At 35.9% G+C, this 21,150-nt stretch overlaps 1 protein-coding gene across 1 annotated transcript in view; it reads right to left on the bottom strand.

Moving 5' to 3' along the window:
* ATM (ATM serine/threonine kinase) overlaps nt 1-21,090 on the bottom strand; it is a 57,926-nt gene extending 36,836 nt beyond the window's left edge. The window contains exons 1-28 of the mRNA XM_031066052.1: nt 21,029-21,090; nt 19,441-19,541; nt 19,243-19,355; nt 17,869-18,014; nt 17,313-17,477; nt 16,348-16,513; nt 15,831-16,069; nt 14,906-15,069; nt 14,507-14,676; nt 13,593-13,964; nt 12,877-13,071; nt 12,443-12,538; nt 11,718-11,943; nt 11,458-11,589; nt 10,605-10,730; nt 10,392-10,481; nt 9,270-9,438; nt 8,414-8,613; nt 7,801-7,883; nt 7,557-7,712; nt 7,011-7,086; nt 6,743-6,873; nt 6,271-6,391; nt 5,014-5,190; nt 4,087-4,256; nt 3,475-3,721; nt 2,790-2,908; nt 972-1,098 (exon numbers count right to left, since the gene is read on the bottom strand). Coding sequence (XP_030921912.1) covers nt 972-1,098; nt 2,790-2,908; nt 3,475-3,721; nt 4,087-4,256; nt 5,014-5,190; nt 6,271-6,391; nt 6,743-6,873; nt 7,011-7,086; nt 7,557-7,712; nt 7,801-7,883; nt 8,414-8,613; nt 9,270-9,438; nt 10,392-10,481; nt 10,605-10,730; nt 11,458-11,589; nt 11,718-11,943; nt 12,443-12,538; nt 12,877-13,071; nt 13,593-13,964; nt 14,507-14,676; nt 14,906-15,069; nt 15,831-16,069; nt 16,348-16,513; nt 17,313-17,477; nt 17,869-18,014; nt 19,243-19,355; nt 19,441-19,512 — 4,248 coding nt within the window. The 5' untranslated portion in view covers nt 19,513-19,541; nt 21,029-21,090. The remainder of the gene's footprint in view (nt 1-971; nt 1,099-2,789; nt 2,909-3,474; nt 3,722-4,086; nt 4,257-5,013; nt 5,191-6,270; nt 6,392-6,742; nt 6,874-7,010; nt 7,087-7,556; nt 7,713-7,800; nt 7,884-8,413; nt 8,614-9,269; nt 9,439-10,391; nt 10,482-10,604; nt 10,731-11,457; nt 11,590-11,717; nt 11,944-12,442; nt 12,539-12,876; nt 13,072-13,592; nt 13,965-14,506; nt 14,677-14,905; nt 15,070-15,830; nt 16,070-16,347; nt 16,514-17,312; nt 17,478-17,868; nt 18,015-19,242; nt 19,356-19,440; nt 19,542-21,028) is intronic.
* Between the last annotated feature and the right edge of the window lie 60 nt (nt 21,091-21,150).

Below are 21,150 nucleotides of genomic sequence, written 5' to 3' on the forward strand. Positions count from 1 at the left end.
GTGATGGCAATGTCTATCAACAAAGAAACACCAATTAAAAACCATGAAAACATCAGGTAAGAATTCAACCTGTAGTTTTTCAAACATAATGTTCATGTGTGCAAGATGCACTATTTCACAGAACACAGCACTTCAGGCTGCAACTGTTAAAACTGTAAACTTACAGAACACTAGGCAGGTAGTGTAACATTTTAAAAAACTTAATCCACTGGCTGGCAGTATTAACTTTTACACTCAAAAGATTTAGATAAAACATGGTTTAGAAAATTTTTTTCCTATTTTTAGATTATTTACAGGTAGGCAAAGGAAGTTGTTGACAATATATGCAATTAAACAGCATAACTTTAAACAGATTCATTTCTAAGGAACAAACTTAGAAGACAGTAAAATATTTATGATTTATTGCAAGGCTGTATAATTTCCTATGTCTTCATATTTTGCTTTAACAAATGAAAATCAAGCGTCAAAAAATATCCCTAGGTATAAAATTTTCACACAGTAAAAGTAAGTAAATTTTATATTTTAATTATAGGCTGTATTTAGTTAAAATTGACCAAGTATAATTATTTTAGAACATTCCTCAAACACGTGACAAATTTGCCATGTTTTAAACTGTGTCTGGTACACAGAGATTTTAAAATAAAAACCTTTAAAATAATCTACTCTATATGGATTATATAATGCATATAATTACATCATTTACACAGTTATATAAGACATATTAAATACATAATATAATAATTAATGAAGTAATATAATTATATAATGCCCATAACTCTGTCCCTGAATTTAGGACATTTTCCACTTCAAAAGGCAAACAAATTAATAGAAAAGGGTCTAAGGTTGTTTTTTTTCTTCACATAGAAATGATGAAAATGCCTAATTTAACTAAAAGATACTCATAATAGAAATTTTGCATTCTACAGAAAATAAATTAATCATTTTCTTACATCATACATCATCATACTTACAGGGCTTTTAGAAAGAACTGCTATAATACTTTTTAATTTGCTTTTATGACAGTTGCTAATGTAGTCCAAGGTTGCCTTAATCACATAAGATGGAAAATGAGGAGGATTAGGAGCAGGATCCAGTTCTCTAAATGAATAAAAAAAGAGATTTATGTTTTTCTTCTCAAAAGTCAAACCACTTGCATTTAATACAGTAAGTTTTGATGAACAAACACATTAATTCCTAGAAAATACCTGCTTTCAGTAAAAAGCATCAAAAGCATCCAGAAAAGTGACATGCATCTTATTTTGTATCTGTTTCTTGCTCCTCTATGGTAGCTTTCAAAACTGTACTTTCTAAACATTCTTTTACTTTTTTTTTTGAGAGATCACATTGTTAAAACCCCACACATTTGTATTATCTAAGGTACTTAGCACAAAAATCTAATTACATTTCATGGGTAAATCTTCTGCATTTTTTTAATTGTGGGAACAATTTGGTTGAGGAAAAACAGGGTAGTGAAATTTTCTGGGACCTCAAAAAGAAAAGAAATGCATCATGGTAGTAAAAAAGGCACATAAACTAAATTTCATCACTCTTATTCTTACCATTTCCTTCTTAGAAAGAAGAGCTTTGTTTACAAGCAGACACCACAGTTTGTTAATAACCTCACTGCAAAAAAACTGAAGAGTTTTTCAATTCTCAGCCATTTAACTTTTGGCAGATTTTACAAGAAATGCTTTGGACTCTTTCAACTAACTATTTTTACAATAAAGGTATCTTCTTCAAGAACTTTACAAATTGCAATGTTTTTCCAAAGAGTTTGTATCTGAACACAGAAATCTGGAAAATTATTATGCAAATATGGAAATTTTAGGACAAAAACAAAGACTGAAAAGGTAATAAACATGAAGATATTTCTGGCACTAGGCTATTTCTATTAATTAGGAATTTGTTTATTTGGCATTGCTTAACCAATCCCCTTACCAAAGACAGGAGCTGCCACTGCCAGAACCACTAAGAAACAGATCACTTTCCCTCTCCGTGACTTCAAGTTATTAAAAACCATTAAATAAATCACTTTAATTTATAGACTAGAATCTGACCAATTTTACAGAGGGCAGTCCATCTAGGTTTGAACTTAGGTGAATTGGCAGTGCCACAACAGTCCAGCTCAACACCACACAACAGCATTCCCTGGCCCACTGTTCATTCCTTCCATTGGCTGCAGTATTACGGTATAGCCATGATATTTTCTGAAAAAACCCTTTGCCAGGATTTTTCTCCTGAGAAGCTGAGAGGCCTCAGAGGAAAAGAAAAACAATAATTATCTGCTGGCGTGGAATGCAACTTTGATCAGTCCATGTTGGTTGTTTCTAATTAATGGCCAATCACAGTCAGCTGGCTCGGACTGTCTGAGAGTCACGAGCTTTTGCTGTCATTCCATTCCTTTCCTTGCTAGCCTTCTGATGAAATCCTTTCTTCTATTCTTTTGGTATAGTTTTAGTATATCATTATCTTTTAATATAATATATATAATAAAATAATAAATCAGCCTTCTGAAACATGGAGTCAAGATTCTCATCTCTTCCCTCATCCTGGGACCCCTGTGAACACCACCACAACTGGTGACCTCAAGTGAAGAAAAATTCCACATTACCAAGCTTCTCCTCCTGACCTTGGGGAGTAACTACCTGAGGAGGTATGACTATGATAAATCACTACTACTAACATAAACCCTCTTAGCTTCAGGGTTATCTCTTATGCCTAAAGGGCACATTTTAATGCACAATGTTACACAAACACACTCAGCATTTAGAAAATCTGCAAGTACATACCTTATGTATTTACTTAGATGAGATCCTTCTTCAACTGTGGTACCAGCTGGTTCATGTAAAGTCATCAACAGTTCAACCACAATCTCTGGCAAGTTACTATGAGATAAATTGTCCATTTGCTACAAGAAGAAAAATAGCATTTTAATTAGAAAAATGTATTTCAAAATTATTTCTTTGGCTTCTGAGAAAGGCTACTTGTCTAGATTCTCTACTTGTTCCATCATCCATGACATATAATTCATTCATAAATTAAGCTTGGTTAAGCTTTGTGGCAGTGATAGGTAGAACAATCTACTTTCCTACAGTATATAGAAAAAAAAGTTTCACTTTACTACTAGCTCTGAACATAGAGTCTGCCTCTGGAGAAGATGACCCATCATAAAGCATTAACAAAATATTTTAAGAGGAAAATGTGACAGATATATGACAGAGAAACTCAGGGCTGCACAATGAGTGGAAAAAAAAATATTGCATTATGAAAAAAATTATGCTTCAGTCAACTTTCTGCCTTAAAGTTTCTATTGAACAGCTCCTTGAAATCCTTGGGATAAAAATTCATCTAGTTTGTATTTAATAAAATATTACTTTTGCACCTATAAATTTGAACTATATACATAATATATAAATTTTTCTTTCTGCTCTGTTAAACACCATAAAACTCAACTTACACATTTTAAATGGATACCTGTTTTCCTAAGCAGTTTTCATCCTTAAGCATGTCATAGACTTTAGAAGCCATTTCTCTTTGCTCTGCTACTTCACTCTTTTCATGGCCTTGATAGGCAAAGTATGGGAGGATATTGACAAGCAACTTTGGAAAGCAGTCTGCCAGAACTTGTCTCCAGTCCTTCTCAATCTTGTTGGCAAGTGATTTCACATCTTCAAACTGACTTCTAATCACCAGGTGTGGAACCAAAACTTTGTAACAAGACCTACATGTAGTAAATTCACATTTACATTTACATCACAAATTCCATTTTAAATAAGGACATTTCTAAAATGTCCTTATTTAAAAACACTTTTTAAAATAACCTTGAGCATCACATAGTAAATACCATTCCTCTACTGTACAACTAAACTTCCAATCATTGTTTAGCTACTGCTACACACACAAAAAAATAAGAAAATCTTACCTGCATAAATATAATACATGTAATGCTTGGAATACATTTAGAAAGTTCTCAATACATCACCTTACAACAAAATCCTGATGCATTGCTACATTTAGCAACTTGAGACCCTGTATCATAATTGTACATAAAATGTAAATAATACTTTCATCATATAGCAAACTCACCTGTAGAACTCCTCAAGGCTAGTATAGTTCAGAAGAACATAAGGAAAAGCAGACAGGCTATATCCAGTATCATTTATTTTCAGCCACTCCATCACCAAATAGTCTAAATGTGATGTCATGAAGTCTTCTATACTTTTATAGCCAAAAATGTCAGACACTTTTTTCAAAACCTGAAATGCATGAATAAATAATGCAAAAATAGCATAGAGAGTAGATGGTATTATGGCAAACTGACAATATTACACCTCCATGTGTACCCTCCAACCTTTTAATGAGTATTTGTGTAACTCAGCCCCTCTTTAGCATAAGCCATTTTATTATTTGTATTGCCATATCTCAGGAGAGTGCAATCCAGGAACTACAACTAACCCGTATAAGTAAATAAAGACTGGCCAGTACCCATTTTGCAGGGTACAGACTGTATGCAAAACCAGGAAGCAGTGAATAGAAAGAAAGGATAAAAGGAACATGTGCACTTAAAAAATTTCTGGCATGAAAGGCTGAAGTATGAACAGCAATCATTTCAGCACACCCTTGTGAACTTCAAAATAGAATTCCACAGGACATATACCATCCTCCAATACACTGCATTTATTTTACATATTTTCCACATAAGAAAACTTGCTTCCTCTGGGTAGAATGATTTTTTAAATGAGATCTGCAATACTCAATGTGTAAAAGTCTATTTGTATTTCAGATCTGTGCCTTGAACATACAAGATTTACCATTACAAATTGCCTTTCATGATTTCATTACTTCTATGTAAGTCATTAAATATAAAGACAAATGAATTCAATTATGTAAGTACCACATTATACCTTTACAATATTTAACAAATTTCAATACTGAGCAAAACATCTTGTAGTCTTCCAATCTTAACCTAACCTTAATTTATAACCTAAATATCAAATGAAATATCAGACTTGCCTTTTTCACAAGGTGAGGCTCTAATCCATTCTCTTTCACAGACTGGCAAATAGCAAACAGAGCTTGCTTTTCACAGACTGGGCTGCAGCACAGAACCATGGTTATAAGCATCAGCAGAACTGCTTTTCCATTACTCTGTTTGTCCAAAAGACCTTCAGGACTTGCATCACCCCTGACCTACAACAGGAAATTATGAAGACCTTGAGCAAAAATTCTGTTAAAGCAATTTCCTAGTTCATAAATCAGCAGAAATAATTTAAAATTAAGGGCACTGACATTAACACTACTGAACAAGTCAAGTCTCCTTTTTTAACTCCTTGAGACATATAGGGAAGAACTGCCTTGCTATTTAAATGCAGTTCTCCCCCTACTAAGGCATTGTGACAAGTGATGAGTTTAAATAAAAGTTACAAGAAACTGTAGTGAAAGGGGAAAAGCTAACAGACACCACCAAGCTGAGGGGACAGAACAAGAACCCAAAGCAACATAGAAATCAGATGATGACAAAGAGCCGGACGTGACAGTACAGAGGGATGAAAAAGATGACAGAGAGAGGAGGCCTCAGCAGCAAGGCCACAGCAAAGGGAAGAGAGATGACATGCAGGAAGGTAACAGCATGACAGAAAAAAAGGGAAAATTATGAAGTAGATAACTTAACATGGTAGCAAGGAAGAAAGAAAAGGGAAAGACACTAAAAGAATAATTAAGAAATTCCACAGTACTATATCACACCATTGGGTTTCCAGTCACTGCACTGAAGTGTAACTTTTCCTTCACTTCAAGCTTCTTCTGAATAGCTCAAATTTCGAAGCAAATCTCAGTTTTGAAAACCACTGCTCTTAATACCACTGGAAACATGATGTTTCTGAAATTTACAAATCTAGTTTAATACTGTGTAAAGACATTATTTAATTTACACTGCTCCTTATTCATTATTTATATGTTTTCTAGATCATTGAGGCTACATTTTTCTGCAATTCCTAAGCGTTACAGCACTGAACCTGCCAACGACAAATAGTGTGATAAAGAAGAGCAGTCTGAAACATACAGTTTACAAATTTACAAACTTCTAATTGGGCAAAACTGCGAGTGACTGGATATGAAAGGAATTCCCTGACTATCACTTTGTTTCATGAGCTCAGATTACCAGAAGTCCAGAAGAACTAATATTTTCAGAAAACTAAATATGATCATGTTAAAGGTAATCTTATTCAAAACATCGAAACTAGGCAAAAACTAATGACGAGATGTTGGTACCAGATTGCTCATTCCTTCCTGAACTCTGAGGTATGCATTCTCAAAAGCCTTTTGCTGAAGCTTCAGGGGAAGAGGTCTTGACATTCCAGAAGAATCTCTCTGTTTCACATCTTGAAACAAGCTTAAAAAAAAAGAACAATAATTATAAGCATAACACCACAGAATTACTGTATGTTGTGCATACCAATAAGATTCTGATTTTCTGAATATAATTATTTTTATCTTAATTGCCTTATATAGATTTTTCTTTATTTTCTTATAGAGCAGTTTCTCTCTATATATTGATCTCTCACATCACAGAATAATTGAAATGCAAAGTTGGAACACTTCAACAAAATTTGGCTTTTATATTCTGACAAGATTGTAGTTCCAGAAGTATCGAAAAGAGCAGCTATGCAGTAGCAGAAGTGACATCCACCTAAATGAAATTAAGCATTATTCCTACAGACAGAAACAATATCTACATTATCACCTGGAAATTGACTTTGCAGCAAGAATGCGAACTTGATGGTGACTGTCTGCAAGGAAATGTGGGAAAGCATCACTCACAGGGAGATCTTCATTTTTCACATTAAGGACTGCCCACTTGCAATGAGGATCAACCTGAATAAAATGAATATTGTGATTCAAAATGTACAGAAGATACTTTGCAATATGCAAAAGATATTTACACACTGTTTTTGCGTACATCTTAAATAAATATTTAGTATGCTAATGAATGTCAGAAAATCTGGGATTACCTCAAGCAGAGTCTTTATGCAATTTAAAAGGGCCACTCTTACTGATGCTGTGCACTTCCCTCCTTGAGATAAATGCCTAAAACAAGGAATACTCAATTAACGGAAGAAGTTGTCCACAATTTTGAGAAACAGTCTAGCAAGTTACTTTCTGCTGCTCACAGTCGACTCTTTTGTGCTCCATGGGCATGTCTGGGAGGATTTGACATTTTTATTGGTAATTGCAGACAATATTCTTTTTGGGTTGCTGAAATTCAGCCCTTGTCATAATTACTGATGCAATTCAGCATAGAATCAGTCCTTGTTTACACACAGCGGTGTAGTGTTTATTATTCTGGTACTACCTTAAGGATTAATTTTCTGCTACAAATATAGAATGACACACAAAATCTGAGAAGTTAAATGCTGCATAAAGATTCTACAGTACACAAAAACAAAACAAAAAAAAACCCCAAGCAAGACACAGAAGAGCACTACAGTCTTCTTACTGATAGCCAAGATAAAAACTAAAAATCAAACATTTTAAGACTTCTGCATTAAGTAACATACCAGAAGGCTCCAACAACTGTCAAAAACTGTCCTTTGGCATTCCGTGCCTCTTCAACAGGTTCTTTGAACTGGGCCAACCCTGCTGCTATAGGGAGCAAATTATTTAGGATTACTTTACAAACTTCTTGATCTCGACGATACAAAGAACACACAGTACTGGAAAGAAAGAAAGAAAAAATATGTTGAAAAAGCCACCAAATCCCCTGAAACAGATGTAAAAAATGCCGAATAGTTTCCTTCTTACGAAAGAGGCTTAAGAAGCATCTCAACATCAACTGCAGGCAAGAGGTGCTCTTCAGTAGGGAGCTCCTTCAACAGGATCAAGTACTGTGGAATAAAAAACCCAAATGGAGTAAAAAGCCCAAACAAAACTACAATGATAAACAGTACATAAAAGAATAAGTAGTCAAAAAGAAAAATTAGGAACTTTTTTGTTAAGTTTTACACAAAACCATGCAGGAAGACAACTGATCAGCAATTGCATGTTAGACTGGTCATCTTTTTATGCAAACACCATCCCACAGTAATACAGATCATCAAACTTTTAGTTTGGCAGTAAAAAAAAAGTGGCTTTGTAAACTAAGCCAGAGATATAATTCTACTGGAGAGACTATTTCTAGTTCTTTAACAAATAACTAATTATAAAGGCAAGATATATCTTTTTCTCAACTCTTCATTTTCTGGCTTACAAATTCAAACAGCTGTTTTCCTGACTACAACACACTTCAAAACCACCATTTTAAGTCTTCCCAGGGGACTGATGACAGGAGAAAGACAATGTGCAATCGAGAAGACTATGCAAATTTAGCAACAGTACCATTAGAGAAGTGGGTCTGCTGTAAAAACCCAACACTCACCATGTGCAGATGCAGTGGCTTAGTGCTATCAAAGACACTGCTTTCAGTCAGCATTAACAGCTTCCTCCGAATATCGCAGGCTCGGAAGCTCAGTGTCTGAACTCGGACTGTGGTTACACAAATACATAAGAACCTCACAATTTCAAGGAGAAGTAAATCCTGTTTTGTCAACTGCTCTTCAGCTAATGGGCTCAAAGCACCTGAAAGTAAGATTTTCATGTAAGAAATGCTTCTCCAAAGCAATAGAAGAGGTGGTAACATTTTAAGTCTTTGCAAAACTAATATAAGTTCTCAAAAAAGACAGAGTACAAGCAATCTTTGTGTTCATTTGTTATTGAGCAGCTAGGGCATTTTAAGTAAGAATTTAAAACAAAAGGTAACAGAAGTACTTGTAGCCCTTAACAGGAATAAACAGACAGATTTATGCTCCTGTCCCTCTGAAGGTCCAGATATAGTGTCAAGAACTACTGATCAGGAGAAGGAGAAAAGTTAAATAGGACTATTTTTAAGATAATGAAGCACAATCTAATGAGAGACAAGTATTCTATAGACACATTTTCTAGCCTTTTCTTCGACAAAACTTCTGTCTGACCCTCAGAAAGTTAGTGTCTCCTCTTGCCTTATTTGATTTATAAAATTAAAAATAAATTACTTCTTTCTAAATGAGCTCAAACACTTCATTAACATCTTTAAAACACTGATGAAAATTATTACTGCTTAGAAAGTACCTAGTTCAACCACTAGCTGCTTCAACTACTAATAATGCAGCACAATTTTGTACCTTAGTAACTTTCAAGAAAAGAGATATTTGCAAAAACAAGCTTTTGGAAGTAGTTTGGAGGTAGAAAAGACCTACCTGTTACAGTTTGCATGTCACCAGATTCATTTGTATCACTGACGTCAGTCACTGAATGATGATCACACAAGCCATCAGATCCCTGGTTATCTGCTTCCATTATACTCTCCTCAGGATCATTCCTGAGATCCACTTCTCCCAGTACACTTGGCTTTCCAGTAACTGTCATCTGACAAAAACACCACAGCCTTTAAAGTTGTTTTTTAGGGACAGAAGAAACACCACAGACATAGCACAAGGAGAGACACTGCAGTTTTCCAGTGAACTAGAACAGGTGAAGACAGTAAGGTTGACACAGAATTCATGAATTTCATCCTTTGTCATAAACCTGTTTTCTGTACACTGTCTGAACTATTCTCTTTAGCATAGAAGCTTCCTCAGACAGATACTGATCTCTGCATTCTAGATTCTGCCAAGGACAGCGTCAGTTTTTAAAAAACAGTTCTCTCTGTAAGACTCACCAACTTTTCACCATACTTCATCATTAGAAAGAAATGAAAAGGAGGCATGTGACTTTCTGAGGGCAAACTAATTACTACCTTCCCTACCAAATGACAAATTAACACATAGTAAAACCCCCAACTCTTCCTTATCTGAAAAGCAGGAATTTGCCTACCTAGACCTGACTACAGCCCCATGTGCCAAAGAGAAATTTTAAGAATTGTGCAGTGATGTGCCACACTTCCACTTTTCCTAGTGGAAAAGGAGTAATTTACAGTAAGATTTAATACCCACATGATAAACACAAAAACCCCCGCTCCTTTACAAGTGCATTAACATAACCTGTCTAGTGGTATAGAATTCTTTTGTATATACCTCTACTGCAAGAAAGTATTAAAAACATGAAAAACAGCATAAATTTGTTTTTTAGTGTGAGCTGGAATGCTCACCTTGATCAACTGTTATCCATCTGCTCTTCTTTCTACCCTAAGCCTGTGCTCAAATGCTAAACAGTAGGTAGAAATGTTCTCGTTTAGGAATTCTCTATAAAACTCAATGTATTTCAATTTTTTTTTTTTCAGTAATATGTATCTTGTTTGATTTGCCTCCAGATTACTGTGCTGTAAAAACAATCCCCTCACAGAACAGCATTGCATTCAGAAACAGACAGAATGTACTTACCAGATTATTGCAAATATCTATCAGATCGTTCATAAATTTTGATGTTAACAAACGCAGGAATATATTAGACAGCATCTTATTAGCACTGTTCTGTAAGGAAGCAAGAGGTACAGATAGGTTAACTGATTTTTTTCAGGAATTAAAGGTATGATATACTCAATTTCCTGATCTCATTAATGAAGAAAGAAATTTAAAGTCCTTTATAAACTTTACCTTGGTACAATTGCACAAACATTTTGTACACTGCATTATCAAGGTCCTCAGTGTGTTGATCTGGGTATCTTCATTTAGTTTGTTTTTAGACTGGGAAATGCTTTCTCCAGCATAATGAATGAGAGACTAGCAAAAATACAACATGATTAGAAAACCCCAGTGAAATGCCCTTATACACTAGCACCTACACAGTACACATATTTTCACAAAAGGAAAGGGCTCTCATTCATACCTTCTCATTCATACAGCTTTGATATTCATAGTGTGCATCAATGAACACCCTTTTTTTTCTGTGATTTTTGTTGTACTCATTTTGCTCAAGTAGCAACAAAACCATGGCTTAGGCATGCTTGAAACACTAATATTTTCATCACAAAAGAAAAATACAGCACATCTCCATAAAGTGTAAGTTTTGCGTTTCTGTATTTAAGCCAGGAACCACCTCAGATAGTACTAATAATAAAGATAACAGCAATAGCAGTCTTCATACTGGTTTGAACCATCAAATTATCTTAAATTTCTGAATAAAAGACCCACAAAAAAGGACTTGTTTTCCTCTAATTAGTCCTTTGTCTACATGTCCATGACTTCCATTTTTTGAAAGGTGTGACTCAGAAATGTATCAATATTTAAAATGATCTCCACTGCAAAACTCATGCACTGTTGTACTGACAGAATTTCAGTGACTCCTCTCTTTCAGCAGCAGAATCATATTTAAACCTCTCTAAGCTGCCTTCTTCTGAGGAGATACCTGTGCTCTGACAATGTGTCAATACAAACAGAATTTTATGAATTAATTTATATTCAATGCTTTATTTAATTTTTAATAGGTCCCAAATTCATTACTGCTTACCTTAGCATTCTGGAACAATGCTGACTTACAGGCATCCTCCTCTTTAAAAATACCAGTGTAGCAATAGCAGCCCAGAACACCAGCCAAGAGACTGACACATCGGACAAGGTGCTCAGCAGCAACAACCTTAGACTAAATCAAATACACAGTATTAATACCAGTAGTTCATCACCACAAAATACAGACTCCATACACTTTGCCTTGGAAACAGATTGGTTGGGAGCACAAATGTAAGGATGTAACAACAATTTCTAGCTTACCTTAGGACCGCAAGTGCTTAAAAGCTTTTCTGACATTGCTAAAAGGCAGTTCTCCAGTGTTTCCCTAAGATTTTGGTTGATGGCAAGTCTTGAACCAGTCACATTTTTATCTTCAACATTTACTCCAAAGTTAGTGAAAATATCCATTTCATCAAATGTAGTCTGCAGGTACAGCTCTTCAACATCAGAAAAATTATTTTCTTCTTTCCCTTGCACATGTTGCTCACTTAAAGAAGAGACACAGTTTTTACTTTAGCAGCCAGTATATAACTTACAAGTCTGAAATACTATTATGTAAATATACAGGAAAGATACAAAAGCAAAATAAAATATTTTATCTTTTTGTGCTTCCAAACCCTGGCTGACCTTTATTTTCTGACATGGCTTTCACTGTGGAATGGACAATACCATTCCAGCTCTAACTGAACTGTAAGGAAACATGAAGCCTGCACACAGATCATACCTTCTCCTGCAGTTATGGAGCAGCATCTGCTTTGTGTCAGGGTTCCTGACCTCAGCCTACTTGACACAGCTGAAGCGGAAATCCACAAAGCCCCTGAAACTCGTATATTTAACTTCTAGTAGGTAAATCTCATCTTGCATCAGAACAAGTTACACACATTTTAGTCTTATTAAGAGGAAACTGCATATAGTCCAAAGCATTGATGAAAGATGCAGCAGCATTCCTAGCTTAGGTAGCTATAATGATTAATTTAAAAACATACCATTTAGCATCATTTTGGAAAAAGATCATGGAGGCTCTGCAGTTCTTCATTGTAAGGCTCACAAGAATTTTTTGCAAGACGAGATGAGGAAAATCACTGTAAGAAAGAAAATGTTTTCATATTTTCTTGCAATCAGACAAGCTCTTGGGATTCCTGAAGCACGCACAAACATTGACCAGATTAACAAGGTATCTTCAATGAAATTTAAGTTTCCACTGAAGATTTCTAATGCATAGGTCACATATCTGCCATGATATGGACAGATAACCAAATTATATCCCCAGAATGACATTCTATAGGAAGCTGAAAAACCTTACACACTGCTTAATCTTTAATATAACAGAATTCTGCATTAATATAATACATTTTTCCCTGCAGAATTTTTTGTGTTACAGGGTGAGCTTACATGTAAAATTATACCACAAAAACTTTACCTGAGGAGCACAGGAGGCAACTCTGTACATTCTTCTATTTCCTCCTCCAAGTAGCTGGACAGGAGCCATTTCATTATTGCCTCCCTTAACACAGAACCCAGATTTCTTTCAGAACTACTCCGTTCCATTCCTATGTCCAAATTTTCTGGCACTGAATAGGCAGACATCACTAATGATAAACAACATACAGCAGAACTGCAACAAAAATGGAACACGGGATCTGTGAGAAACCATGTGGTATTTGTTGATTAGCACTCTAAAGCAAAGTGAGTATTTCTGCATGCACAGGAAGCATCAAGTACATAAGCAAGTTAAAAAGCATGCACACTGGTCAACTCCTTCATTAAAATCTTTGCATTTTCATTTCTCTTGGCTATTACACACACTTCCTACCTATCCTAAAGACTAAGTCAGAGTACTTATTTCAGAATAAAAATTCAGAAGAAAACATGCTTAATTTCAAAAAATCAACATTTGTCTGTCAGATCTTTAAATTTTTCATCCATTTTAAATTTTAGTATATTCTAAGTGTGAAGACGACTGCCTCTTCTGCCTCTGCTTTCAGTCTTTTTACATATTTATGGTAATTTCAAATGCTTAGAACACAAATGTGTGCAGTTCTTAAACAGAAATACAGCCAGAACAACTAATATTGAGTAACACAGTAAAGAGAATTGTGAATCAGACACAAGACACTATCCTTGATTCCATTTTACCTTGAGGGTTTGCATGCAGGTCCTGAAAATATCTTCCAGAGCTCTTTATCTGCTACAACAAGGTTCCCTTGGATCATAGCTCCAAGCAGCCCAAAGCTCTCCACTTCAATTTGCTGAAGGCTAACACTGCGAATGGTAAGAGTCCAGATCTTTGCCCAGGTTCTCTGGAGCTCCAACTTGTGGGTGCTTTTCAAATCAGTTTTCTGGTTTTGACACAAAGCCACCTCTGTGAGACACTTCAGCACGTAGGGGGTCCTTTCTCCTCGGCGCTGCTGAGGCAGTAACTGGTGAAGGACATTGAGTAAGGCAGGCAGCTCACCATTAGGAATACTCATGGGATACTTGGATATTAGCTGACTTGTAATCTGTAACCTTGAAAACACAAAGTGAAGCAATTAATACCAAATATACAGAAATTTGCACTTTCAGAAATAAATTAACAAACAAACAAAGCCTTCAATTGCCATTTCTCATTTATATTTTACAGTATTAAGGTGATTTGTTTTCTATCAAAAGTTAAAGATCCAGTATTTCTACCATTTTCACTTGTAAAGACTCATCTAGCCTCACTACCACTAACAGTTCCTTACAGTTCAGAGGTTCCTCATGGCAAACAAAATATCACTCAATCAAGGTCCAAGGTAAGAAGCCAGGCCTTGGAACAGTTTTCAGAACAGGTATTACAGAAAACTGTGTGGACTAGACCAAAATGGCCAAACTCTTAATGGTTACTGTACCATGACACAGCCAGCTTAGAGCAACTTTCCAAATGCTCTGACATTCTAAGTTCACTGCTCAGATATATAATCACAGCATGTCCAGACACCCAACTTAAATGCACAACATATTCAGCAGAACATTAAATGCAAAAAGATGTCTGGAGTGATACTTTTTCCATGTGAAGATATTATTACCAAGGTATGACATCAAAATCCTTCTGGGATCTCTGCATGTTGTCTCGAATGACCCCCCAGCCAAGCTCAATCCTCCTGCGCTTGTTTGGCACCGTGTCCTCACTGGGCTCTCTTTGTGAAACAGCATATGACTGGGTAATTTCAAGGACTTTGGTATCCTCTGTAAAGACCTTTCATAAAGAAAAATTAAAAAGTATGTAAATTAAGAAAAAAAAAGCAGCAGTATTTACAAGAAAACTGGAATACTTACAGGCTAAAAAGAAACACAAGTACAGTATAATACATTTCTAAACTGTACAGAATTAACAAAACACAACAGGTCACAGACAAAAGGTATGAATACTTCAGCAAAACATACAGCTCAGTATAGTCAATCATGTATTCAAATAAAAATGTTACCTGATGACAAATATCAGCCATTAACTCAATTAAATTTTCCTTTACAGCAATATTACGTGAGCCTGAAGAATACTTCCCTCTGCTACTGATGAGATTTATTTCATGCACCAGCAGATCATACAGGTTATGTAAGATGCTTTGCCACTTTGTTAAGTCATATGCACCTGTACATGCAAAAACAATTAAAAGACAGCATGTATCACCCACTTGATACAATACATAAACCTACCTAGACAATGCAAAATACAGACAAAATTTGAGTAAGACAAAGTTCAGCAAGTGCAGGCCTGAAAAGCAGATTCTATACTTTAGAACGAATAAAGGAAAAAAGAGGAAAAGTTAAGAGAGAACTTAATCAGCATATAGAAGTAATTAGGGTGGGAATTAAGTTTCTAATAAATGATTCCTGATCTAACTGGTAAGATTACAGTTAAAGGTAATGGACAGATTTGTATAAAGTATTTAAAAAAAACTATGCTAGAACTAAAATAGACCACGACAAACATAATTACTGAGTTATATTCTCTGACCAGTTTTATAGTGTAAGTCAGACTCAACTAACAGTAGTAATTTCTGTGTTTAAATAGATCTGGTAAGACACTAATACATGTGGCAATCTAAACAAAATCTAAGTCATTATTTCCTTTCCCCAAAGACTTTGTATTTTCATTTAGCAATTAAAACTGCCCTTTGATTAAAAGATGCCCCAACCTTTGAAGGACTTAACACAATTAATATGGTGTTAGTTGATACAACTTGAAAACTCCTTTTCACTTTCACTCAGTATTAACCCATAGCATAAAACTACTGACAAATAATCATCACTACCATTAATGTTTCCAAGACTCAGTATCAAAATTCAGAGTTGGCACAATAATAAACAACCACATGCAGCAATAAAAAAAAATTAGGCTTTTCATTGTACCTCTTCCCTGAGTTTTTGCACCCTTTGGATGATGAATATGAACTTGGAGACGAAATAACTCAATTATTGATTCTTTCAGGGAATCCTTTGGTCTATACTGAGTCCATATGTAAAGCACCGTAGGCAAAATTTCTTCCCCTACTTTGCAAATCTGTATGCGACAGTTGTCAGCAAACTTGTTGCAGAAGATATTCATTGCTCCAACAATATGATCCAGGCCTGCAGTATTCTTCTCCTGCCTGTAACACAAACCTAACACTCAAACTTCCAAGAGAAATAATCTTATTTATTTTCATAAATATTGTTTAAATGCAAATACTAGCAAGTAACAACACTCAGAATAGTATTTGCTTAATAAATGCAGAAGTCATTAGTATTTCAGAGAAGTTCCTTAATTGACATTCAAATGCAGAAGAAAATATATCTGAAGAAGTATTACCTGTTATTACTGAAGTCTAATCCCAAGTACTTAATATAAGTTATTTTCTAGCATACAAAAGGAGCACTTGAAACATACCTTGCAGACTGCACTGCTTTTGAAAAGAAGACAAGCATGTCAGAACACAACCCATCAGTTTGGAAGCAGTACCCTCTTGTAAGTGTGTGAATTATCCTAGCCACTAAGACTCTATTAATGCTCCCAGAAGGTTTGAGGTATAAATGGCCATACCGGGTCAGCAACTCTGCAAATGTATAAAAAAAGCAGCAGGTAAATATAAACATATATATTACAGAGGATTTCATTATAAAATTTTGACACAAAATATTGCACTAAAGATACAGAGACCACCACTCTGTGGTCAACAGCTGGAATCCATGTTCTACTTTCAACAGCAACAGATCCTTGATTTTAGAAATAAAAAAGCTGACTTCTCTGATGTACCCCAACAGTGATAAGCAAGTTATATTAAGGTGGAATCACTAGAAAAGATTATAGCAACCTTTACAAAGATTATATAGCCCTCCTTTAATAAAAGCAACTTGTTCCACTTACTGGATTAAAGTCTGACTTCCCCTAGATTTATGGCCTTCAGCCCTGCCTCGCCTCAGTAACTAAATTCCACTGCGCTTCTTACAATCTAATGCCAGCATTTCTTCTGCCACACTTCCTGGTTTTGCCCATCCACAGACTCAACTAACTTCCACGTTCCTAAAGAAACCACCACACAGGAACCCACTGGCTCTCCACGCCTGTGTTCTCTTCCAGTGGCCTGTGCAGAGCATGCATACATGACCTGACTCTACAGAAGTGCTTATGTTTCAGCAAGAATAGACAAACAGTACACAGAAAGAAAAAAAAACATCAATTCCTAATCTTTGCTGTTTTGTTTACTTCAAGTGTAAGCCCTCAGAGGCTGACACTGCTTTACTCCATATTTTGCGCACTACCTCACACAACAGGATGTCAAACAAATGAAAACACATCTAAAACATGCTTCTACAAAAGGAAAACACATTTCTAAGTAGGCTCAAAAATGTTACCTGACCATTGCTGCTGGGATATCTCACACCAGTATTTCCTTACTGACAGGATATCCTTCAGGAGTATACTACTACAGTCAGAGCCATAAGCAGCACAACTTATTGGATCTCTTATAATTTCCACGACATAAATCAGAAGTTCCTGACATTTCAGTCTGGGTCCTCCTATATGAAGAAATAACATGAGATTATTTAATTAACTCAAATTCTACCAAATAAATCTGTAACTAATTGTTTGTAAATGTTACCTAATTAAAAAAACAAAACAACAAAACCCCCAAACTTCCAGTTCTGAAACAGTTCTATGAGGAAATATTTTCTTAAGCTGTTTCTAAAATATAAATTACCAGTGGGAGGATATATCAGTTATAGACACATTGAGTAATTAGAAAAAGGCACTGTGAACACCAAAAAGAACAGATAAGGAGCACAAGTGATGGATTCACATTAAGATATTTAATAGCAAACATCTGATAACTTCAAAGTTAAAATTCAAAGTTGAAAGCAAAGTACCAAAGCAAACCAGTATCTCTATATGATAATGCGTATTACTGACGTTTATTAGCACATCTGATGAAGTATTTGACCAAGCTTCCAACTTCTTGTATTTTTTTCTGTCTTGTAGTTTGGGTTGAAGCTGATGCATTTGGTTTTGTCAGCTGCAGGTTTTTAAGTTCTTTCTGGAAATATTTCTGCAAGACACTTCAAAAATAAAAGAGAGATTAACCAAGGATCTGCTCATTTATGACAGAAGTAAAATAGGAAAATGTTGGTTTAGGCTAAAATGCCAGTTCCTGTTCTTCTCACAATTCTAATTATCAAAGACTAAACCCAACTGAAATACACTACAGTCCAAGCATGACTGGAAAACAGTCTATAAAAGGAGATGCAAGTTTTAAAGCTAACCCAAAAGCAACTTGGAGTAGTAACCAAACTTTCCTTTAAACTTTGCACAGTGCTAAACATACAATTAGGAAAAAAAAGCATTGCTAAGTATTTTTATTTATGCTGCAACATTATAAAACAAAATAATAAGAAGTCCCTATCATTGCTTTTATTCGGAAAGCCTTCAAGTCCTATTTCCTTGTAATTCAAAGTTAATATATGGATTATATTTTAGATTTATGAATAAGTTACTTTTCACTGTATTTGCCACTGTAATTGCTATAGATTTTCTGGCCTTCTAGTTGAATTCAGTTTAGAGGCTCTATTTTTGTATTCCTCCTGTGTATTCCTAATATATTACTGTCTCTAAAGCAACATATAAAATTTATCAAGTACGTTTTACGAAAGTTTTGGTATACTTTATATAAATAAAAAGTTTTGGTTTTGTGAAACAAAAACTATTCCAATGCTGTCAAATTAAAAAAAACATAATGGAAAGCAGGAACCCATTCAATGAAAAGCAGTAATTCACATGAACTTCTACCATGAAATTTAACACTGGCTGAAGCTGCTGTAAGATCTGATCACACTCATGCTTAGTCCAATCTTAAAGTACACCTTAAGCCGATTGTACCAAAGATCAGCCTCTACAAACATGCCACAGTCCTACTGTATCTTGAGGAATTCAGCAACACAAGAAACTTTAACAAAGCTACCTGTAATCCACCTAAGAGTATAGACTGAAAATCAGAAGAGAAGAATAATTTTCCATAGAAGAAAGTAACTATTATTTTTGCAAGTAAAAGAATCTACCCAATTAATGAGTTTCCTTGCAGTTTTCTGTAAGGGATAAGTGTGGCACTTTTGGCCACTTTAAACTTACTTCCTTTGGAGACTAAGGTAAGCAATTACTTGTTTATAATCTGACAAGAAGTCTAAATCAATATACAAAAAGATAAGCACTAAAATAGGCCTAACAAACAAAAGAATGATGTCCCATTCCAGAAAATTTTGTGACCATTCTCAAACAAAGCCAAGGAATTACCTAAATACAGCACCCCAGTTGAGTTGCTTTCCTTGTTTAGAATCAGAATTCCGGTCCAGCTGGAGAACTGTTTCAGGATCACGGAGAAGTCGCTTGAAATTTTCAATTTCCTTCTGAAAATGTATTACAAGAAGAATAATCATTTAAGATTCCCTTCATTGCTATTTGAAGTACACTGCCAAAAAGAAAGCTTGTTACCCTTCGCTCCACAGCTTTCTCATTTTCAAGGCGACGACAACAAACCAGCAGATCATGTAATGCAAAACTCATGGTTCAGCTTGAAGAAGAGTCATTTATATCTGCACACAGAAGAAATGGGTAAAACAGTAATTATTGACCACACAGCCAAGTAAAATAGTATACCGAAAGCCCAGTATCAAACAGAACCATGATGTTCAATGTTTCATGGAAGAGCTCATTTGTGGCTGGGTCAGTCTTACTGGTTGCAAAACTCAATCAGTTTCATGTCAAGAATGCAATCTGTTCCCACAGACAACAGTCACAGAATAAATGCAGAACCCCTTCACATAACTCTGACTTCTGCCCTTTTTATGTGTGCTGAGTAGAGCTGGGCAGACAATTGGGAGGACAATTATAGTAAGAATGGCAGAGCTAAATACATTCTGGCAAGTGGCACTAACTTTCAGTAGCTCTCTTAACCAGATATTGCCAGGAGAAAGCACTTGGAAAATGCTCTTTCACATTGTACATTTTCATAGGTATGCACTATCTATTGACAAATTCCCAGGGACTCAACATGTCAAAGGATTATTAAGTATATCTCAGACAAAACCCCAATTTTTTTCTTCTGTAAGCACTTAAAATTACACCACTTCTTCTTTGTCAGAGGCTGGAATTAGCTAGACCTTGCAGTACATAAAATTATGATGCTGCAGATCACAACCATGACATTCCATTTAACTGCCATGCTTCTACTTTTACAGTAGAAGCAGACCCAAGAGAAACCCTGTTTGGAAAAGACAGATCACACAAGCTGGAAGTAACTCCAAACACACACTGCTGCTGTAATAAGCAAGGGAGAACAGGCATTCGTGATGCACAGCACTGCATCTCGAGTGCTTACATGAGAATATAGCCATTTAATTAAGTAAAACTTTAAATATCTACTGTCTTAGACTGCATTTATTTCCTTTGGCTTCCATCAAGATCAGGCTGGGGCTAAGTACAATCAGAGATTCAGTGACTGATAGATGCGTATGAAAAATAACACATTTTAAGTGTGAAGGCTGCCTGTACTGTACAACTACACTTATTTAAATTAAGTGCTCCTTTACTAACTTCAAGAACCATGGAATATCCTGAGTTGGAAGGGACACACAAGGACCCCCGAAGTCCAATTCCTGGCCCTGTGCAGGACACAAGAATCACACCATATGCCTGAAAGTGTTCCCAAACAGCTCTAGCATTCTGGAAAGTTGGCGCTGCGAGCATTGGCCTGCGCCAATGCTCAACCACTCTCTGTCCCTCTAGTGGTTGGGCACTGGAACAAAAAATAACACAACCCAGCAGACTTGATGCTTTTGCTGGAAACGAAACAGAAAGAAACCTTTTGAATACCAGTGGCTTGTAATGCACTTGGTCGAAAACTGTGGCAACAGGAGTAGGGCCTGGGCATTCAAGAAGGCAGCCCTCTCGACCGATTGGTATTTCAATAGCCATAACAGAAGCAGTGAAAAATTCCCAAGAATGAATCCACTACTTCTCTTCCTGGCTACAGTTTTCCAACTACCACATGACGGCCACCTTCACGCGTTGCATGACTGACCCATGGGAATGCAGGCGCACCGAATACCGTGAAAGGCGGAGAGAGGAGCTGGCTGAGGCGCTGCGAGGCGCCCCGGCACACGCAGACCCGCAGTGCCGAGCAGCAGCTCTGGTCCCCGGCAA

Source organism: Geospiza fortis, unplaced genomic scaffold, assembly GCF_000277835.1.
Source record: "Geospiza fortis unplaced genomic scaffold, GeoFor_1.0 scaffold16, whole genome shotgun sequence".
Lineage (NCBI taxonomy): Eukaryota > Metazoa > Chordata > Aves > Passeriformes > Thraupidae > Geospiza > Geospiza fortis.